General features: G+C 39.0%; 1 protein-coding gene across 1 annotated transcript in view; it reads right to left on the bottom strand.

Moving 5' to 3' along the window:
• si:ch211-207d6.2 (sickle tail protein homolog) overlaps positions 1-22757 on the bottom strand; it is a 63904-nt gene that overhangs the window by 24970 nt on the left and 16177 nt on the right. Inside the window, exons 4-10 of the mRNA XM_047368961.1 lie at positions 10024-10315; positions 7595-7862; positions 5020-5289; positions 3565-3669; positions 3351-3382; positions 3088-3257; positions 967-1142 (exon numbers count right to left, since the gene is read on the bottom strand). Of these exons, the coding sequence (XP_047224917.1) occupies positions 967-1142; positions 3088-3257; positions 3351-3382; positions 3565-3669; positions 5020-5289; positions 7595-7862; positions 10024-10315 (1313 nt within the window). The remainder of the gene's footprint in view (positions 1-966; positions 1143-3087; positions 3258-3350; positions 3383-3564; positions 3670-5019; positions 5290-7594; positions 7863-10023; positions 10316-22757) is intronic.

The raw sequence follows: 22757 nt of genomic DNA, 5'->3' as shown, positions 1-22757 counted from the left end.
AGCTTGACGTGTTGGTATTTCTCCTAATGATGTGGGAACTGATTTAGTGTGTAGAGGCATTTTGCATCACACTCATCCAAAGACTCCTACTTGTGGTCCTCAGTAAGTCTTAACTCTCTGTTGGCAAAGTCATCCGAGGTATAGACTTAATGTGTAGCATGCTAACATCAGAATGAGCTCTGACGTCTCTGGAAGTCCATGTCACACTAAATCAAATCACCTTCCAGCCTCTGCCTCTATTTTTAACAATACGGGTTTTCCCAGTTTCTGCATGGCTAAACATCTGGCTGTGCTGTTCATGTTGTGTTCTGCATGTCACCAATGATTTTATTTCAGCTGCAGTTCCTTCACTAAGCATTTCATCCAAACAAGCATGCAAATGTTGAAAGAGCTACATAATGCCTTTAGAAATCATACCAAAAATAGAAAGACAACTTCCTGTTCACTGAACATCATGTCAGTGAACACGCTTAGCTGTGTGTTGCTTTGATAAAATGCATGAATAACATTCTTGCATCAGATCTGCAGTAAGAGTTCTGATGAAAATTAAAAAGAGAGATAAGAGAGATCATATTTTTCTTATTTTAGCTTCGCTTGGCTCCCTGTTAAATCATTGTCAGAGAATCCTCACACCCTCTCAATGAACATCTTAAATTGCTACTATCAAACTAATAGTACCAAAACATCAGCAGGAGAGCCACCAGACTGCTTTCTGCAACAAGCTGTTAAAATGCTGAAATGCTTGCACTTATTTTATGTCTGTAAATAATTGGTTTCCACCCAAATTACATCATTAATTTAAGTAAAATTAAACTAAATTGATTTGATGACTTTTTTTTATTATTTGTTATTAAACTTCTCAGCTGTGGAGTAAAGAAGCTATGAAACAAGCTTTAAGAGATGTATGGAACAATATTACTGCCACTTGTTGAACTTTAAAAATAAACCTTGAAAGTTCACACTTACCTGAGCTGTGTAAGGATTTTCTTCTCAGAGGAGAGATAGTGGATTCGGTCCTCCTCCATCTCAGCTCTCTGTCTGTACTCTGCATCCTCTGATTGGGCCAGCTTCTCACACATCAACATCACCAGCTTGGGACTTACCATACGCAGCATCGAACTCACACTTTCCAGGTTGGATAGCTGGAAGACACAGGCAATGTCTTTCTATCTGGTAGCTTCAATGTGTAAATGAACTAGACTAAACGGTGCCTGGCAGCCATAACCAGATATCCCTTTCATATCGGTGTATTTATGTAGTGCCAATTCACAACAAATATCGACTCAGGGACTTCACAAAAATGGTAGAAAATGTTCTATTTTATTGAAGATGCTCAAAGTGTCTTCATTGCAAAACAGAATTGTTGTTTAGAGCCCCAGCAACTCCAGATAGATTAAATGCTGTATGTTCACAAAATGGATGCTACAGAGAACACCACCCCTTTAACAGCGTCCCAGGTCTGCGAGCGTGACAGAGAACATGAACCAGTATAATGTTTGTATATGTGTGTGCACTGGTGGAAGCAGAGCCATACAAGCAAGGCTGAGAAAAGTCACCCTAAAAGCTGATCTCTGACTTGTAATGTACAAAGTGTTTGCTACTTCCACTGGAAGTTAACAAGTAGCAGGTTTGGCAGCAGGTAGAAACAAATCTGATGAGGGAATTTCATCTGAGCCACAGATATTAGGAAGTAGCCAGACAGGGAAAACAGTAAGACCCCTCTCAGTCAGCTTCTAGCTGTTAACTGGATTTGTGTTATGAAGATGTTGAAAAATATGTTTGGTGCTGTCAGAATAATGCATAAAATCTTAACTATCAAAGGAATTTCAAAGAAAATTCTAAAAACACAACATTGCATTTTGTTGCTATAGCTACACAGAAGCCCATGATGCCTGATGAAAGTAGTAACAGTTATCTACTGTTAACACTAAAATATAGTAGTTAGACTGGCAATGGGCCAAATAAAGCTCCATGTTTAATCAGACATTTGGGCAGAGAAAATCACTTTGACGTAGTTTTATGTCTGATGACTGTTTTTTTTCTCCCTTTGTCTTTTTTTCTATTTCTGTGAGTGGTTATAAGGGGACTGACACTTAACATAGATGCGGCTATTTTAAGGATCAGTGTTAAAAATAAAAATAAAACATTTTAACCACAGCTGGGTTGTATAAATTATTTAATTGTTTTGTCATTTGTCAGTCTGAGTGTAAGGAAAATCACAACATGACACTAAAGTTATTTAATAAACTAAGCTAATTGTTTTATAGAAAGTAACATGCAAATGTTATGGAATAGTTAGTAGTGAGGAAAGTTCAGGACTGCAGAGGTGGCATCCTATCACAGTACTAAGGTGGAATTCACTGAGCTCCTGAGAGCAACCCGATCTTTCACAAAATATCTGCATTTCTTGGTGCTGGAGTTTATAGACCTGTAGCAATGGAAAGGTATGGCACACTTGAATGTATTGTTTTTGAGGGGGGAAAACATTCTTTTGGCATTATAGTGAATGTTGATATCAGGACAACCGTGTTTGGGGTTTTACACATGCAGATAGCGGTCCTAGTTAAGAGAAAGTCCAGAGCTGTTTTTTAGTCCCAGTCTGGCAATGTATACAAGATGTCAAACTTCATCTTTATTTCTATTGCAGGTTTTGATAATAAACAAATAAATAATAATGAATTCTGGACTTCATAAAAAGAAAAGTGGAATTCAGGATTCAGTTTGGTATTGTGCCCTTATCCAAAGTTTACCACTGCACTGGTAGAGCTGTAATATTACCAAGGTCACCAGTGTAGCATAATAAAAGTATCTGGTTCGAAAATAACATAAAATAACTTCGACACAAGCTGAAAATGTTATGTTCTATTTAATGCCATTGTTATTTCTGTGTTATTCTGTTATCTGTTGCATTGGCACTAAACATGTTTTTATGGATGGTAATGAAAGAACTCACAACCCTCCATACATTTCTCACATGTTGAATGTGATGCAAAAAAATGAATAAGACAGATAACAAATGATATGTGTAGATTTAAATCAATAGCTGAAATAATTCACAATACAGCATTGAAATGTTTAGTTTAGTACCTGTAAACACTTAAGTTGGCAAAGCTGCAGTCGCAGTTCACAAATATCTCTCTTCACAAACATCAAATTCTGTCGCAGCCGGCCATTAAAGGAAGGGGCCTGGAGGGCAAGAGGGGTGGAGCTGACGCTTTCAGTCAAAGCATCAGGAATCTCTGAGTCAAATACTGCCTCTGGAAATCAAGAAAGAAGATTTCCAAATTTTCAGCATGTTCTGAACAAAACAAATGTGCCTTAGGTATCAGGTGTATTTAAAAATAACTCACCATTATTGGCGAGTTTGTGTTCTGCATTCTGACTAGAAAACACAAATTCACACAATGTTTTAGAAATATTCAATGAAATTTGACAAAAGTTAATTCAAAATATATACATTATATTTACTCTGTGAAATCCCTATTTATAAATAAAAATGTCTTCATTATATAAACTAGTACATAGTGATAAATTGTTACTGCAGATGCAATCGATATTACAAACCTGATAGCTTCCTTTGGTCCAACAACATCTGATCCCATGGACAGAGCATGGTGCACCAGTCCTGCTAAACTGGCTATCTGCTCCTCCATGGCTTTCATTCTCTCACTGTAAAAAAACAAACCCATGTTAGGCTAAACAGTTTTTCTATTTACAGCCTGCAATCATGGTACTGCTAAATACAGTTAAGGAGGTTGTTGGCCAAGGATTCAAAGTACCATTATCAGGAAATACAATGCTAGCACAAATGCTAGCACCAGGGATAGCACTGAAATGCATTAGAATATGACAGGACTAACTTGTATGTTTGTTAAGGCTACAGTGATGCTGCACCATATTTGAAGATTTTTATGCAATATATTTGGCCCTGTGTTGACATTTTCTTCAGGAAATGTCTTCATAATTTAAACAAAACAAAATTCATTGTAAGCATATGATACCAATATTATTTCATGGTAGTTTGCATGGTGGCGTAGATATTTAGCACCATTGCAACAGAGTGAGAAGACTGCTGGTTCAAATCTTAATTTGGCCCTTTTCTTGCATACATTCATTTTCTCTGAAAACTCTTCCTCCTACTGTCCAGAGACATGCATCTGTGGTCAATTAAATAAAATTAAATTCAATTTCATGTTTCATGTAAATATGTGGGTATACATGTGAGAAGGTTAATGCACAGCTATTGTACGTGTCTCTCTGTTTGTCCAGTAACTGACTAGGGGTGAGGGTGACCCCTCTTGGGTGTACCTTGTGCTGTTAAAAAATCACGTGGTTGAAGGTGGAAACCAGACCTTTGAAATGAAATTTGGACATTTCTTGTGGGGCCTCTTGTTTAATGAGAAGGCACACTTCCAGTTACCTGGATAGAAGGGTCTGTGTTCACACCTGTCTCTTTGGATTCTGCCCCCACTGAGAGAAAGGAAGCGCTGCCCTTCATTTTTTAGGCCCAGCTGCTTGGTAGCGGAGAGACCAGTGATCCCTTTCTCCTTGAATCAACTGGCTCCCACAGTGAGGATGAGTAATGCCTTCCAAAAAGCCATTGCAAGCCTCAAGTTCCCTACAAAGATCTCAATCACAAATGTTTGCTTGCAGCAGAGCTGTATCTGTTTCAAGTTTTACCATCCATTTAGGAAATCCTTTGATGTGTTTGTTGTTGGAAATACGACGATTTTTAGTAGTCAATTGTCTTAGTTTAGCATGACTGATTTATGTCAGTATTGTAACTTAAAAAACTCTATTGTAGTGTTTAAAGAAAACATGATTTGTCATCATTTGTGTATATGGGCTGATAGATGCTGGTTAAAAAGCCTAAATTCAAACCTTAGTAAATCTGCCTTCAAGGCCTCATCTGTACAGATTGACACATATGGGCCAGTTAACACAAAATAATAATTTGGGGGTAGTTGCCAACTCAGACTCTGCATATGTATCCAATGATAACATCAGGTTTTAGCTCACCTTTGGGTATTACAGGCTGTCATATGGGCCGTAAACAGTGTTTCAGGTTGTTCCAGAGGACTGTCACAAAATACTGATGAGGTGGAAGATGATGAGCCTCTTTTGCCGATTACCTCCACTCTGAGCCCACTGCTGTTGTGATCTTGGCTTGGACCTCTAATCACCTGTTCATTGAACATCCTGACTTCATTTCTTCTGTGAGGAGAAGGAGGTGGGCTGTTGATTCCTAGTGGATGAATGTGATTGTTTCCATACTTCCTGCTCTTTTGCCTGAATGGGTCAAAAATAAATAAATAAATATTAGATAGATTCAGACACAAATTTCCAGTACACTGTTCTCATGGCAGACAGTCCCCAGTTGGAATCTGAACATCCTAACAAATCCAGCTACAGGGGTTGGACAATGAAACTGAAACACCTGGTTTTAGACCACAATAAATTATTAGTATGGTGTAGGGCCTCCTTTTGCGGCCAATACAGCGTCAATTCGTCTTGGGAATGACATATACAAGTCCTGCACAGTGGTCAGAGGGATTTTAAGCCATTCTTCTTGCAGGATAGTGGCCAGGTCACTACGTGATACTGGTGGAGGAAAACGTTTCCTGACTCGCTCCTCCAAAACACCCCAAAGTGGCTCAATAATATTTAGATCTGGTGACTGTGCAGGCCATGGGAGATGTTCAACTTCACTTTCATGTTCATCAAACCAATTTTTCACCAGTCTTGCTGTGTGTATTGGTGCATTGTCATCCTGATACATGGCACTGCCTTCAGGATACAATGTTTGAACCATTGGATGCACATGGTCCTGAAGAATGGTTCGGTAGTCCACAGCCCAAGATTTGTGCTCCTTGCACCATTGAAACCGACGTTTGGCATTGGCATGAGTGACCAAAGGTTTGGCTATAGCAGCCCGGCCGTGTATATTGACCCTGTGGAGCTCCCGACGGACAGTTCTGGTGGAAACAGGAGAGTTGAGGTGCACATTTAATTCTGCCGTGATTTGGGCAGCCGTGGTTTTATGTTTTTTGGATACAATCCGGGTTAGCACCCGAACATCCCTTTCAGACAGCTTCCTCTTGCGTCCACAGTTAATCCTGTTGGATGTGGTTCGTCCTTCTTGGTGGTATGCTGACATTACCCTGGATACCGTGGCTCTTGATACATCACAAAGACTTGCTGTCTTGGTCACAGATGCGCCAGCAAGACGTGCACCAACAATTTGTCCTCTTTTGAACTCTGGTATGTCACCCATAATGTTGTGTGCATTTCAATATTTTGAGCAAAACTGTGCTCTTACCCTGCTAATTGAACCTTCACACTCTGCTCTTACTGGTGCAATGTGCAATCAATGAAGACTGGTTACCAGGCTGGTCCAATTTAGCCATGAAACCTCCCACACTAAAATGACAGGTGTTTCAGTTTCATTGTCCAACCCCTGTAACTTCATTATCTGTTTTTCTTTTAAAGTAAAGAGAGATTACATCAGAGATGTTCTAAAAAAGTCCTGTTCAGACTCTTGGCAAGTTTCAAGTGTGGAAGCTAGAAGGTACCAGAGGTTTACTGGGATTAATCCAGGTTAAACTTGCTCTGTCAGCCAAGTCATGAGAGACAACTTTATTTAGATGTTTTGTGTGTGTCTGCTTGGCTAATGTCTTTTTTCACACTGTATCAGCACCTTACACATCACACATATTAATTACAACATTTACACCTACATGGTTGTGATCTGCTCCACCAATCATGTGAACAGAATAAGAAGCTTGTCAAATGTTGAGTTTCTGACACCTAAGATCAAGCCACAGAGCTGTGAAAAAGTATTTTCCCCCTGACAGATGGCTGTTTACAGCTTTCAGATCATCAAACTTCAGTTTTAAAAAGGATAACTTGAGTAAATCCAAAAATTGTGTTTTCAAATTATGATTGTATTTATTAATGGAAAAAAGCTATCCAAACCAACTTGGCCCTATGTGAAAAGTAATTGCCATCTAATTCAATAACTGGTTGTTCCACCCTTAGTGTTTGTGAGAGCTGCTAATGAGTCTTTAACATCACTGGAGAGATTTTGGCCCCTTTCAGAATTGTTTCAAGTCATGCACAATAAAGGGCTTTCCAGCACAAGTAAATTATTAAAGGAAATTTGAAGTACTGTATGTTGGCTATTTTTGCCTATTGTCTATTTTTAGTGAGTCCTACAAAGCTTTAGATTATTTCTGCGTTCCTATGTGACTTCATGGAAAAGTCATCAATGTACTCTTGGAGCCAACCTTTCCCACTTGTGGAAACGTTCATCAATGTTAAATCTGCAAATTACTTAATACCTTTTTACAGCACTGTAGGTGTGATCAGGGTACCCAGCTTCTGTTGTGGAACTGTTTGATTTATCTGGAGAAAGTCCTCTTGGGTCTCTAATAGGAGGTTCATCAGCAATTGGACCATATGTTTATGGCAGTATTTTTCAACCCTGGTCCTCAAGGTACACTGCCCTGCATGTATAAGATGTGTCCCTGCTTCAGCACACCTAGGATTTCTATGGAAGGGCTTCTCTGAACTGGGCACAAGGAAGTCAGTCTACCTGTGAACAGGGTTGGTATGGCGTTCCATGCTTTCCCCGTAGCCCATCAGGGGTTTGATGGAGGCTCGATACTGCTGCAGCCCAACTGGGATCCCAAAGACCCCCACGTCCACTGAGCCACGAGTGATCACAGGGGGACTGCTACAATAGGAGGCTATATTGTGGCGACCTCCTCTTACATCCACTGATGCGGAACGGTAGCACTCAGGGTAATGTGATCCTCCATCTCCACATAGCACCAAGGCTGTGCTTGTATCAATGTCTCCATCTAAAACACACATAAACACACAGGGGCACATAAAAACCTTTAAGAGAGAAAGGAGTGCAGAACGGTGCTTTACATTATGACTACAAGCAGGAAGCTAAGCTTTTAGAAATGGTGCAGATAAGAAATTCCTAAATTTGGGATAACATCCCAAATTTTACAGTCAGCCCTTCATCAGATAGTCTGATTTGGGGAAAAATACTCAGATCTTACCACTAGACAGAAAGGACAAGCATAAGCATTTACTGAAGTAATTTTCAGGTATTTATATTTTCTTATTGAAAATCTGAGGAAGAGGTTTACAACTCTGCTTTAAAGTAACTTAAATTGCAGAAGACCTTTCTTCTCACTTAGTATTTCCAGTTATAAGTGGGAAATAGCTGCATATAAATATAGCCACTGATTTCCTGTTTTGATTAAAATCTCAGCTAATTGTCATGTTTGAGGTTTTGTCTTGTAATGTTCGGTTTTTTCTTTTATTTAGCTGCGTAGTCTTGGTGTTAGAAATCCAGTCTAATCTTCCTGTCAGTTGCTGCTATATTATAAATTGTCTCCATGTTCAGAATACCAATCAACTGTTGATTACTCAATATTTGTTTTTGTATCAAGTATACAGTACTACTAGATTTGGCTTGTTCAAATCCAGTTCACTACCTTATTTTCAAAGCCAAAGGCAGCTTATAGATCCTGCAAAAGCAAATAATATCAAGGGTATTAAGAAATGCAAAGAATAGTTACAAATATTACCAGATTCAAGGAGTAACACCCCTCTTGGAGGCCACCTCCTTCCTAATTAAGGCTAAATGTTTACCACTGGTCATTGAAATGTTTCCATTACCTTGTCTCTGCAGGCAAGCCTCAATGTGTAATGCCTGTCTCTGCGTCTGCAATCATCTCAATTTATCTGTTTTTTTTTTTCGCCCACAAAGACAATTCCCGACATTCTCTTAGAGGTAATACTGGACCAGCTGTGGCCAACCCCTGTGTCTGTCCTCAAGAGATTGTTATTGGAGCTGTCTGGCCCCTAAGTTGAGGTCCCTCAAGGTACATTGTCTACCACCCAGCTCCCTGTCTTCACAAGCACATTTATCTGGTGTGGGTCCTGGTCACCCTGCTAAGCAAAGCTCTCCATAAACCTTGTTTGCATTGTGTCTCGACTCGACACAATGTTTATTCTGCTGGACCAGCCTTTACCCTTGATGACTCCCAGTGTTAGCTGTGGACAGAATTACCTTTAGACGAGAAAACACCTCTAGGTGCCCTGCTGGAGAGCTCCCGGGCTTTCGCCCTGAAATGTTTCACAAGTCCAGACAGTCCCTACCTGAGGTATCAGGCTTCTAGCTAGTTTCAGACTGCCTGTCAGAGTTAAAATATATTGCATCCAATTTATTTATTTACAAAACTGCTTGTTTATTTCTTGCCTTTAAATGTTCTGCTGTGAGCCACTTCTAGTATGGTTCACTTGCTTCTTTAAGATTTAGATTTCTTGTGTTCATTTATTAGTCATTGATAGTGGAAGAATTTAAATAGGCCATTCTGATTAGTATCGCTCTTGCAAGGTCAGCATGCCACACTTGGAGATGCCTGGAATGCAGGGCCTTCCTCTATATGGAGGGTTCTATTTTCTCAAGAGAAGATACCTCTGTTCTCTCCAGGGCTAGATATCTGAAGCTCAAGGACTGTTTAATCTCCTTGTCTTCTGTGTGTTGTGAATTATGCAACTGTCTGTGTAGAGCAGAGCGGGCAGACGAAGACACTAGTTTGATTGTATTCTCTGTCCGTTCTCAATTCTTGCAAGAATTAATGCCACTTTAATTGATTTTCACCAATCTCCTTTGTTAACTGAATTTATTGAGATGCATTTTTATTTTTCCATTTACAACCAGCATTTGGATCCTTAACATTCCTGTGTGACATAAAGGCATATATTTGATTGAATCAATAAAATACACATATATTGTTTGTTTATTGCATATTCTTTGAAGTTCAAAATGAACCATTTCATTATTTTATCTTGCATGTTGCAGACTGACTTTATAAAACAGGTTTCTGGTTTTTTTAGGCACCACGACACTTTAGAGTTGCTAAACGTCAGAAATCATACCTACACACAGTGGTTACTCATTAAGCTACTCCTGAACTAAAAACCCCTACAACTTCTCACCAGGTTTGACATCTCTTCTCTCCAGTATGGCACTACTGCTGGAGAACACAGTGCTGGATCGTCCCCTCCCTGGCTGGCATTGATGTGGCATTGGGGCACTGCCTGGGTCTACGATTCCTTTCTTTCCATGGGCGCCACCTCCAACGTAGGCCACTCTGGAAGGCGAGGAGGGCATGGATCGGACCATAGGTGGGGACATTGATCCCTGCAAACTGTGCAGGGTGTTGCGGCCAGATGAAGGCTTGCTGTGGATTGGACTGTGATTGCCATAGAGCAGCTCTTTGAAAATCTGCTGAAAAACAATTATACAATATCAGTCATCCGAAACAAGACCAGTAATAATCATGTGGGGGCCCGGGAAGAGACAACATACTTTCCTACATTTAGGTGACAAATTACAACATTTTTACAAGGGCCAAATACTTTGCAAATCTCAAAGCTGCCAAATGAAAAAAATCCTCCAGTCTTGTTTGATACAGTTAAGAACATTGTATCACCAGTTCTGTCACTCTTGCTTTCTCAATAGAGGATTGCAATTAGGTTTTAAACTTATTTGTGGACAAAGTTTTCAACACTAGTTCAACTTTTTCTCCCACACCTTCCTTGTTAAACTTTACTATTGTAAACGCTCTTACTCAACATGTTTCAATACTGCCACCTGTTGTTGTTGTTATGTATGTTACTCCTGGTGTGCGCATGTGCGACGTCATTATGTCATGATTTTACGTTTTACCTTTGCTGAAGAGGATGGCGCTGTAAGCAAAAGGGCTTACATGTAACTTTGTTAAAGTTCTTCAATAAATATGCCTGATAGAGGCTGAAGAAACTCACAGACTCACTTATTTTCATCTCTCTGCAACGTAAATACTTCTGCACACCACTCATCGCAACAGGTTATGGGCCCAGGGAGCAGAGCAACGATCGCGACCAGAGAATTATATTTTGAGGAAGAAAGCCGCACGGATTGAGCGGGACTTCTACAAGCTATGCTAAATTCATTAGCATTGAGATAAGTGAGTGCTTATACTGAGTTGAACGCGACGTATTACGCGGGAACTACTGAGACGATAAGGTTCGCAAGATGGCAAGCAGAGCTGCTGGTTTAATGGCGTCACCTCAACTTTTCTTCGATGGGTCGGAAGATAAGTATGACTTGTGGGAAACAAGATTTCTTGGCTATTTGCACATCCTAAAGCTAAAAGAGACTATCTTGAAAGAGCCTTCGAGTGATGAACAGCGAGCACAAGATAATCAGAAAAACGCAGACTGCTATGCTGAGCTAATAAGGCTAATAGATGATAAAAGCCTGTCTCTGATAAGACACGATGCCGCAGACAATGGCAGAAAAGCTCTGAAGATACTAAAAGAACACTATTCAGGCAAAAGTAAGCCAAGAATAATAAACTTGTACACATCTTTGACAAGCCTAAGAATGTCAGACAATGAGACTGTTACTGACTACCTGATAAGGGCAGAGAATATCATTACGGCATTAAAAGATGCAGGAGAGAACCTAAGTGATGGATTAATTATAGCCACGATACTAAGTGGCCTGCCAGAGTCATTCAAACTACTGGCTGTACATGTGACTCAAAATGAAGATGAAGTTACATTCACAGACTTTAAAAGAAGATTAAGAGTTTATGAAGAAGCAGAAAAAATGAAGAAAACAGATGGTAAGGATAATGTGATGAAGACAGATGTGAAGCTGAAAAAAAGTATCAGCAAAATCATTACTGCCAACAGAAAAGATGATTATTCTAACCTGAAGTGTTACAAATGTGGGTTAAAAGGACAAAAGGCAAGAATGTGTTCCAGGAAAGTATGGTGCAGTTACTGCAGACGAAATACACACCATGAATCTGTGTGCAAGAAAAAGGAGGGATTGGAAAGCACTAGAAAAGTCTCTGAACAACAAGAGGAAGAAGAAGACAGACTCTTCAAGGTCAAGCACGCAAAAGAACACAGGCCAGCGGACAATGTAAAGAAGAAAGGCATTATGGTAGATGCAGGAGCAACATCTCACATCATCAACAACATCACAAAGTTTATAAGTTTTGACAGCGCATTCCACCCGGAGAGCCACTCTGTTGAGCTAGCAGATGGAACCAGGTGCACTGGGATGGCACAACAAAGAGGGACTGCGGTGATCCACCTTCTAGACAACGAGGGACGACAGCAAAGAGCACAGCTGCGAGAAGCACTCTACATGCCATCGTATCCACAAGACATTTTCTCAGTTGCAAGGGCAGTAAATGGAGGAGCAACTATCACCTTCCAGCAGGGGAACTGTCATGTGATGGACAAAGATGGACTCAGGTTTGACATATATGAAAGTGGTAACCTGTACTATTTATCCACAATTGAGGTTGTGACAGATGAATGTAAAGTATGCCATGATTTGCAGACTTGGCATGAGATTTTGGGCCATTGCAATTATGAGGATGTAGAAAAGCTTCAAAAGATAGTTAAAGGTATGGAGATAAAAGGAAGCAAAACTAAACCAGGGCAGTTATGTGAGGTGTGTGTGTGTACAAAAGGGAAATTCACCCAGACTAGAAACAGAGAGCCAGACAAAAAGGCTGACAGACCTTTACAACTAGTTCACACTGATCTAACAGGCCCCATGTCAACACCCAGCATAGAAGGTTACAGATATGCACAGTCATTTACAGACGATTATTCTGGCATTATCATGGTCTATTTTTTGAAGTCCAAGACTGATACTCTTCAAGCCACTGAGAAATATTTGGCAGACATGGCACCTTATGGGGAAGTGAAGTGTATCCGCTCAGATAATGGTACCGAGTTTACAAACAAAGAGTATAGAGCTATGTTAACCAAGAATAAGATCAGGCATGAGATTTCGGCACCTTATTCACCACACCAGAATGGAACAGCAGAGAGAGCTTGGAGAACCCTCAATGACATGTCCAGATGTCTGTTACTAGAAAGTAAGTTACCAGATAAGTTTTGGAACTATGCTATGCAAGCCGCAGCATATGCGAGGAACAGATGCTACAACAAACGAACAGATAAGACACCTTATGAAATGATCTCAGGAAAACAACCAAATGTGTCCAAGTTGCAGAAATTTGGGTCACAGTGTTATGCTTACAAGCAGGAGAAGAGCAAGTTTGACTCAAGAAATGAGCAAGGTATCTTTATCGGTTATGACAAAAACAGCCCGGCGTTTCTAGTGTATTATCCTAACACTGAAAAGATAAAGAAACATAGACTGGTAAGATTCACAACTAAAACAACAAGAGAAGAAGAGTCACAAACTGAACCTACCATAAAATATGTTCAAGAGGATCTGTACACAAGAACTCTTGAAAAAGACGATGGAAGTGTTGAAAATGAACCTGATAAAAGATATATTTCTGAGGTTGCACCAGAACAGACTGTAACTAGAAGGAACCCACCAAGAAACAGAAAGAAACCAGAGCACCTACAGGATTTTGAGACTGAGGATGCAGTAGATAAACTACAAATGAGTGTAGACTCTTGTTACAGAGCAGTTTGCAATATTCTTCAAACTTATATGGAAGCTATTGCATCGCCTAATTCAAGGCAATGGAAAGAAGCTATGAGAGAGGAAATACAGTCTCTGAAAGAAAATGAGACTTTCATACTCACTCAGCTACCAAACGGCAAAACGACAGTGGGGGAAAAATGGGTTTTTGCACTAAAAAATGAGGTTGATGGAATTGATAGATTTAAAGCAAGGTATGTGGCGAAAGGTTACAATCAAAAACAAGGCATCGACTATGAAGAGACTATTACATCAGATGGATGTTAAATCCGCATATTTGCATGCGCCTATCGACCACGAAATTTACATAGACCTACCAGAAGGTTTTGAGAAAAAGTCTAAAACAGGAGAAAAACTTGTTTGCAAGCTACAAAAGTTTCTCTATGGTCTAAAACAATCAGGTAGAAATTGGAATGATTTACTGCATGTTTACTTGAGTGAAAATGGTTACAAACAAAACCCTAGTGACCAATGTTTGTATAGTAGAGAGAAAAATGGTGAAAAGATCATCTTACTGGTATGGGTGGATGACCTTATCATTGCAGCCAACAGTGAGGAGGTTTTGAAGGAAGCTAAGAAGATGCTAAATGAAAAGTTCAATATGAAAGACCTAGGAAGACTGAAACATTTTCTAGGAATAGATTTTGATCAAACAGAAGAACAAGTTAAAATGTCACAGAAGAAATATGTCACCAAAATATTAAAGAGATTTGGAACGGAGGATTGCAAACCAAGAGAGACTCCATGTGAACCAAAGCTAGAGTATTCAGATAATGAAGACAGAATGGAAAATCCAAGAAAGTACAGAGAAGCAGTGGGGAGTTTAATATATTTGTCCACATGTACACGACCAGACATAAGTTTTGTGGTCAGTAAACTGGCGCAACACCTCACTGAACCAACAGTAGAGCACTGGAATACAGTGAAACACGTTCTCCGATATCTAAAAGGTATAGCAGAAAAAGAGTTAAGTTTTAAAACAATTAACTCACAAAACCTCAGACTAAAAATGTTCTGTGATACTGATTGGGCATCAGATACAACTGATAGGAGGAGCATAACTGGGTATTGTGCTAGGTTAAATGATGAAAGTTCTTTGATCTCTTGGAAGACGAAGAAGCAACCAACAGTGGCACTGTCTACCTGCGAGGCAGAGTACATATCATTAGCATCTGCAATACAAGAATGTCTTTTTCTGGAACAACTTCTGAAGGGCATAGATAGTTACCAGTATTCACAAACAAAAGTTTATGAAGACAACCAAGGCACTATTGCACTGGCTAAGAACCCAGTGAACCGACAGAGATGTAAACATATTGATATTAAGTACCATTTTATTAGGGAAGTAGTTAACACTGGACAGGTAGTGCTGCAATATTGTCCTACTGATCAAATGCTTGCAGATTTAATGACAAAACCTGCTACTAAATTAAAACTGAAAAAGTTTTCCCAGGAGATATTTGGCACATAAATGTGCAGGGATATGTTTTCAAGATAACTCAGTGAGTTACGAGTGAGCGGGGCTGTTAAACTTTATTATTGTAAACGCTCTTACTCAACATGTTTCAATACTGCCACCTGTTGTTGTTGTTATGTATGTTACTCCTGGTGTGCGCATGTGCGACGTCATTATGTCATGATTTTACGTTTTACCTTTGCTGAAGAGAATGGCGCTGTAAGCAAAAGGGCTTACATGTAACTTTGTTAAAGTTCTTCAATAAATATGCCTGATAGAGGCTGAAGAAACTCACAGACTCACTTATTTTCATCTCTCTGCAACGTAACTACCTCTGCGCACCACTCATCGCAACATTCCTTCAGTCTAGATTCTACCTCGTCCACTGCTTATTCTTGGTCCTCTTTTACTCCAGTATCACTAGAGTATATCATGACACTGCAGCTATAGGCCGATCTCTACATTATAGCTTCTTTCAAACGTCCTTGAAAAAGTTTTCGCTGAACAATTAAATGACTTAATGGAGGCCAATGCTGTCTTTGTTGTATTTCTATCCGGTTTTGCACTCCACGGAAACGGAAATTTGTTGAAAATCTTAAGTGATCTGTTGATGGCAGCTAACTCTGGAGTGTACGCCGTTTTGATTTTACTGGATCTTATCTCTGCTGTGAATCATGATATTTTGATAAGGATTTCTTTGGCTTTTTTGAGTTGTTTTAAACTGGTTTAAATCATATCTTGCTGAGAGATCTTTTACTGTTTTTATGAAAAACCTGTTTGCAGACACAGCTTCTCTGTCTTGTGGCGTGCCTCAGGGATCTGTTTGGGGTCCAATCCTCTTTTTATTGTATCTTTATCATTTAAGTAAAATCCTCTAAAGCTATAAAAATGTATCTTATCACATGTATGCTGATGAAATTCAGTTGTATTGCTCCTTTGAAATCTCAGAACTGCAGAAACTGCAAGAACTTAACCAATATTTGTCAGAAAAATAACTTTGACTATATGTCATTAATCTAATCATTGCTCCCAATGATAAAATCCTGGTTATCAGGCAGTATTTGACCTTTTTATCTACTTCTGTGAAAGATGGTATTAATAATTTGGGTGTTTTCTTTGACAGTGTTTGTCTCTTAAAACTCACTGTAAGCATCTTGTTAGAAACTGTTTTTATTCACCATAGATACATCTCTATGCTTAGATCTTTTGTATCAAACACTGAACTAGAAATGAATATCCATGCTTTTATTTCATCCTGCTTGGACTATTGCAACAGTCTTTTTACTTGTTTACCCAAGGCAGATTGTGCAAAATACGCTAGGCTTTAACTGGGGCTATGAGAGAGACCACATAACCCTAGCTCTTGCCTCGTTGCACTGGATCTCTGTTTATTTTAGAATCTAGTTTAAGATTTTGGTTTTGACCTTTAGGGCACTCCATGGTGAAGGCCCCAAATATATTGTTGACTTGTTGGAGCCCCTGCCTTCTTCACGGCCGTTTAGATCATCTAACCAGATGCTGCTGGTGTTTCCCCGGACACATTTCAAACCCCATGGAGAACAGACCTTTCAGGCAGTGGCTCTGAGGCTCTGGAAATCCTTCCTGTCTCTCTGCACATGACAGTATCTACTGACTCTTTTAAGAAACAGCTAAAGACATACTTATTCAGACAGGTTTTTACTTAATTATTTGTTTTTATTATTTATTTTATTATTGTGAAGCACTTTGTGATTTATATCTGTCAAAGGTGCTATATAAATAAAAATTACTGACTTACATACTTATAATAAGGTGGAAATGGGAAAAATTACATTGTCTTTTGTGATGGAAATTCTTGCAGTAAGTGTTCCAAAGTGTATGACCTTTTTTATCTCACTCCTCAGAACATCTGTGTTAGAGGAAGAAGCTGTAAAAGCCATTATCAGAAGTTTAATGGTTAAGACCCATCTTTTAGGACAATGTCAGGAAGGGCAGTTAGGTCTCTTCCTAGATAACCTTGTCACCTTTGAACTCAAGAAGGGTTTGGGCCATAAAACACAGACTCTTTGAAGTTGAGATAACACTGTCATGTTCTGGTATAAATACTGTGTGTAACTGTTGATCGGGGCTCTGTTCAGCTGACTTGCTCGGTGACAGGGTCATTCAAACGCTGAATGCCTTTGAATAAAACTTATAAAGACAAAGTCTGGATTTTCTCTTGTTATGAGTCAACTTCTATCCACTTTGATAAGACAATTCCACAACACTTTCAAATATTTTTGCACTTTATTTCTAAAGCAACCACAAAAACAAATAATGAATAATAAGCATGATCTAAATCAAATATATAAATTAGTAGTAGTATACCACTAATCAATGTCATTGAGATTAAATTGGTCATAGTTATTATCATTATTATTTATTTTTTTTGCTTTTCCTTTTCAAAAGGCGAAGGCTCAGAAAATGTTATTTCTGACCCCTGACTTAAACCATTAATACCACTCTATATATCCAGATACTCATGTTTGTTTTAAAAAGAGATAAACTGCCATAGTGAAATAAGTGAAAATATTCTTTACCTCACACTGTCCAACAGTGTCCATCTGTAATACTGAGAATGAGCTCTGTTTGTGGGCTGTTTGATAAACTAAGCAATATCCTATTACATACTGCATGTGACTGAGAACCATGAATTAACTGAGCATGATAACCCTTACAAAACCTGATTAGAAATGAAGGTTTAACCTTTCACTAAATTAAAACTTCCCTTGATGAAGATGACTTGATATAAACACACCACCATCTAATTTTCCTGTCTTATCAAAAATTCTTAAAGAAATAGTTGCTAATCAGATTAAAAGTTTAAAATTATGATAAAGTTTTCTACTGGGGACAAAGGTGATTTGGAATTTTGCACCTTAGAGCTGAGCGAGGCGGACATTGGTGTGTGCAGTGAGAAGCAGTTCACTGCAGAAGACCCCTCCCTGACTGACCATGGCTGAGCTGGGCTCTCCTAACAGTAGCTAGGGGAAAGGTTACAGACTCTTGGTCCAGACGTGGTAAAGTTTTACAGAAATATTTCCCCAGACGAGTAATGGGCCAGAAGAGTTCTAAGAAAATACTTCCTTCCCAGAAAGAAACATTTGATTTTTTGGTGAAAAAATACGAACCAAAAAGCATCAATTAATGGGTTAAAGTTTTAAATTGTCCTGCAGGGGGTTGGTTTAGTATTACAATTTTACACAAAGTTGAGGTTATTAATTTCAGTCTGTAGTCCAACTTTCCTTTATTTTCTTTTACTTTCCTTTATCATACCACTGCAATGTACTTTTTAAATGTGTTCTGTCATCATGTAAAGTACTTTGAATTGTCTTGTTGCTGAAATGTGCTATACAAATACACTTGCCTTGCCTTGTCTTGCCAGATTTGTTCTACAGTTATTGAGGAGCAGGCTCTGTGTAAACTCGGTAGAACAAGACCTATTTTCCTCTCATATAGTCGCAAACCCATGCTAAGAAATGCACTGATTACTTTTTACTGCAGTTTAACCATATTGTTTGATTCAGAATGCTACATCTACCTGTTGATGATATTGTGCAGACTAAATATGGAACTGCTGTCCCTTTTTAATATAAAAAAATGTGTAATACATTTAATACATCATGCTTCTACTTTCTAATTCCAAAAAAAAAAACAATAGCAACATGCAGATATGTGTATAAACTGCATATGATGGAGTTCAAGTTTAGTTGTTGCTGAAAGCTACTTTCATTGATCATCTAAGTATTTATTTTTAATGCATATTTACAGTCTCTCTACCATTAAAATCCTGCACCGTTTTGCTGCAGGGCAACAACTGCTCCACCAAACAGCGCACATACAGCAGAACATATGACAGAAAATACAGTATTTTCCTACCTATCTCAGTTTTCTAAACACCACCATATCCTGGTTAGGGTCATTAGGGGATGAAGGCTATCCCAATTTCCATTGTACATTAAAGGCCTGATCTACAAAATATTGGCGTGTGTAAAAACATGTGCTAACTTGATAGCACATGTAACGATGATGTACTAACTGAGTGCACCGAGGACTGGATCTGTCAAATGAACAGAATAGCAAGCGCAATCCATTTAGCGTGTCTGACTTCATAAATATGCAGAACATAAGCTGATTATCAGAACATGCAAAATACTGGGAGGAGGATATGCAAATATAATCATTCAGCATCCGCAATGTGATTTATAAAAAAAACAAAACTGATTGCGCTTGCTGTTTTGCTGTCTATATTTAGCAGGTTTTAAAGGCAGCTTCAAACTCGCACAGCTTTATAAACAAAAGTCTGCGGTCACTGTGGCGAGAAAAGGGCATAGGTACAATGAAAGATGACTGAGAGAGAGGATTCTGTGTAGGATTATCTAAAGTCTGGTTTGGAGCCAGTCACAAACAGAAGTCATGCCATATCTCCTGTGAAAAAAACTTGCAACACTGCATTTTCTTGCGTCTGGATAATTCCAGCGCACCAGCGCAGTTAATGTCGTCTCCCAGAGGAGTTTTTCTGGTTTGCTATTCCAAGTGTTGAATGCTGTGTTGCTGGCTTCCCCAAAATGATAGATGCGATAGACTGCACTCATTTGCAACCTGTTCCCCCTCATATGGGGAACACCCCTATTGAAATTGCAACCACACACATTCTCTGAATGTTCGGGTTGTGTTTGACTCAAAAGGAGAAGTAACAAACATCATACCAAAGTACACAGGGTCATTGAATGACCTCAGAAACAGTGTGCAAAACAAAAAACACCATGACGGAACTTAAATATTGTGGCATGTTTTGAAACAAACAAAACTGAACCTTAACAGCCACCAGAGAACAGGAAACAATAGATAAGAGTTCTAAACATGATAATAGTGCTAATGACTGTTCCACTAATTGCTTCTTTTCCTCAAAATAAATGTAATAATTGGGGCTTTGCATTTTTGCAGGTTGCACTGGTTCCCAGCCATGCTTTCTTCTCCCTTTTCATTTGTGGGTGGCTCACTTGAAGGACCACTGGACTGAATTGTCTCCCAACTGTTGCCAGGACATTGGCGGCCATTGTTAGCCCAGACACAGCACTGACCTGCTGCCTCATGTGCATAACAGTGGCCCAGGTGTCATGGCGGAGGGCACGCGCCACATTCGACACAGCTCTCACTTCCTGTACAATGGCCTGTAATTCATCAGTCTGATTTCTTTGTTGCTCCAGCAACTCTCGATCAATGTCGTAACATGTCTGGAGCTCTGCTGAAGAGTTGTCTGGTCTAAGCTGATTTAAGAAGTGGGGCGGGTGGGGATTGTTTGATAAATATTCTCCATTTAAGAAGAAAAAGATGAACGTTAGTTTTTACAGTCATGACAGACAACTTATGAAAACAGTTTTGGAATAATGAAATCAAGTTTTTTTTTTACATATTCAATGACACACATTCATGTTAAAATAAATAAATGTGTCCAATACGAGTAATGTGTGTATGTATTATGGAAATACCTTGGTTTGAAATATCCCTTGATTCAAACAATCTGCTCATCACAAAATGTTACTTGAATCTGCTGCTCAGTTGGAGAGAGCAGTATCTCTTCTACCGTCTACTTATCTGTTTTATTCACAGAGGTTTTATGGTAGGAACGTTTTGCTCACAGCGTTTACCTTGAAATAGATGGCCTCCCAAATCGTTTCTTTTGGCAACGCTTAAATGTATCTAGTGGAGTTCACCAATATGTTTATTTGCCTCCTCCGGTAGGACCTTCATCTACATGGCTTGGTTTGAATCCAGCTAGCAAAACTATGACAATTTTACCATCATAGCAACTAAAGCCCTTTCTTGAGTCAACAAAACCTAAGTTTTTTTTAAGCAGCACTGGTGGCCTTTGTTTTTGTAATTTTTGCGACAGTAAGCTGACAGGAAAGGGGTTGAAGGAGGGGGAAGACATGCAACAAAGGTCTCCCGGGCAGGGAGTTGTACCCGTAACAGCTGTGCCGAGGACCGAAGCTCGAAGCCCCTAAACATAGGCCATGCGCCCCAGCCCTGTGCCACCACCCCCACTAAATTATATCTAACTTTTTAAATACACAAGTATCTAGAGCACCCTCAACTTTACTTTTGTAGAATCAACTAAAACATACATCAGTGACAAAATATCATCATTAATAGCTAAAATATTACATACTTTGTTTAATTTTCAGTGAACTCAGTTTACACACCTTGTGCTTCAGTAACACATAAAGCCTTTTCCAGTGAAGTATTGCTGTTCATAAATCAACCTCTCTAAATCTACACAGAGCCAACATGTCAGGATTCATAAACTTCAAGAAATGTATAAAGAAAGCCAGCAGTGGCATGCCCTGACTACTTACACAAGGAGAGGCAGCTGTCAATCAAGCAACTGTTCCAGCATTAAATAACACATATTCTCTTTGACAACACATCTTCATTCCAAAACAATTAGCCCTGACTACATTCCTCATCAGCTTTAGGCAGTACAATTTTCCTTAACATGCAAACCCTCAGTCCCCCCAAACAATCTAAAAAGCAAGTCAGTCTCTGACTGATGTAATAAACCCTTCCTTCTAGCACAACTCTGTTGACATTATGTTTCCAACATGGTTGGCTTGTGTGACAGCAAACTCAGCCTACCCTAAACCTGATATATATAGAATCTTCATCCCTAGACGTAATACTACTTAATGTTTTTTGTCCTCAATAGAAATTGAAAAGTTACAGAAGTGACTAAGTACAGATCCACTCACACACAATCTACAATTAGTTACATATTGTTCACACCTTTTGCTATATGTTCTCTCAAATCCGACTCGGTCAGAAACAATGTCTGCTAATACTGAGTCTGGTTCTGCTGAAGGTTCTGACATTTTACTTTCTACATTTATACTTGCTCTGGAGAAGGGGTTGTTGCAAGGCCAATGACTAGATTCAATTGACTGGACTTAGTTATATACCTTTTTAGCATTTAGCATAGTAAGCTTTCACTGCTTTTCACAATAAGTAGGGTAGTATTGGAATGTGATTGAATTTGAACCTCCCTATATGACTGGATTATCCTGGTTTGGTCTGATTACATATTTCTGAAAAAGAATGATGTAAATAATAAATTGTCCACCTCTCACAGGCATTTGCCCTGTTGGGTCAACTGATCATTCTAATATGACTGAGGGAAAAAGGCTGTAAATGGTAAATCTAGAATAGAAAACATTATCTTTCACATAATCTTATCTAAGTTCAAAAAAGCACTTTAAATATGCTTCTCATTCATCTATTCACACAATTGCAGATAACTGCTTAGTTTACTGTATAGAAAAAAGGCTGGATGTGTGATGATTGTCTAACATAATTTGATAAATGTAAAATATGTAATGCCATCCATTTCTAGACTCCTGGACTATCCTACATGTTTCCTAAAATCCTTAATGGCCAGTAAAACCTTTCAAATTCTAGGACTAAGAATTTGCTGTAGGTTATACACTTGACTTGACTTGAACTCAGTTGAAGATGTATGCATCAGAATAGAATTTGAATTATCAAGCAGTGCAGAACTAGTACATAATTTGAATGGAAACCAAAAAGTCTGACGTATCTAATTGTTTTAAGTCATGACCAACTCAAAAACTCCCCAGGTTATTAAATGTTCCTTCTTTTATAGTGATTTCAGATCTACAGAGGAATGTTCTGTCACTAATCAATCTCAGAGAAGAAGAGATCTGGCCT

The sequence above is a fragment of the Girardinichthys multiradiatus genome, chromosome 6 (assembly GCF_021462225.1).
Source record: "Girardinichthys multiradiatus isolate DD_20200921_A chromosome 6, DD_fGirMul_XY1, whole genome shotgun sequence".
In the NCBI taxonomy this organism is placed as follows: Eukaryota; Metazoa; Chordata; class Actinopteri; order Cyprinodontiformes; family Goodeidae; genus Girardinichthys; species Girardinichthys multiradiatus.
Note: the sequence above shows the minus strand (reverse complement) of the source record. Positions and strands in the feature narration are given on the sequence as shown.